Source organism: Mesitornis unicolor, unplaced genomic scaffold (genome assembly GCF_000695765.1).
Source record: "Mesitornis unicolor isolate BGI_N332 unplaced genomic scaffold, ASM69576v1 scaffold33725, whole genome shotgun sequence".
Classification (NCBI taxonomy): domain Eukaryota; kingdom Metazoa; phylum Chordata; class Aves; order Mesitornithiformes; family Mesitornithidae; genus Mesitornis; species Mesitornis unicolor.
Window position 1 is genome coordinate 1 of NW_010186731.1, and position 309 is coordinate 309.

Genomic DNA, 309 nt, shown 5'->3' on the forward strand with positions numbered 1-309 from the left:
TGGAATTTCTCTATAACAGAAATTATTCATGTTCAAGGCTCAGGTCATAGTTTATATTTCCAGTTCTCAAATAGGATTTTTAAATTATTTTTCAAAAAGTTGTAGTACAAATGGAAAGAGTATTACAAAAGTTAAAAAAATACAGGTCACAAACAAAAGCAGTAAGTTGTCTTCATCTTAATACAATTGCTGTACATCTTTTCTATATTTTACTATAACCTTATATGTGCTGGTAATTTCGCTTGAAATAGCAAGCACCCCAAATGAAGATGGCACCACAGATTAAAACAGCCAGGACAACTGCAATGA

General features: G+C 31.1%; 1 protein-coding gene across 1 annotated transcript in view; it reads right to left on the reverse strand.

Moving 5' to 3' along the window:
• Positions 1-220: 220 nt before the first annotated feature.
• Positions 221-309, reverse strand: part of CD180 (CD180 molecule) — a gene marked incomplete at its 5' end in the record, with an annotated part of 1,686 nt that continues 1,597 nt past the window's right edge. The window contains 1 exon segment of the mRNA XM_010185231.1: positions 221-301. Within this exon segment, the coding sequence (XP_010183533.1) occupies positions 221-301 (81 nt within the window).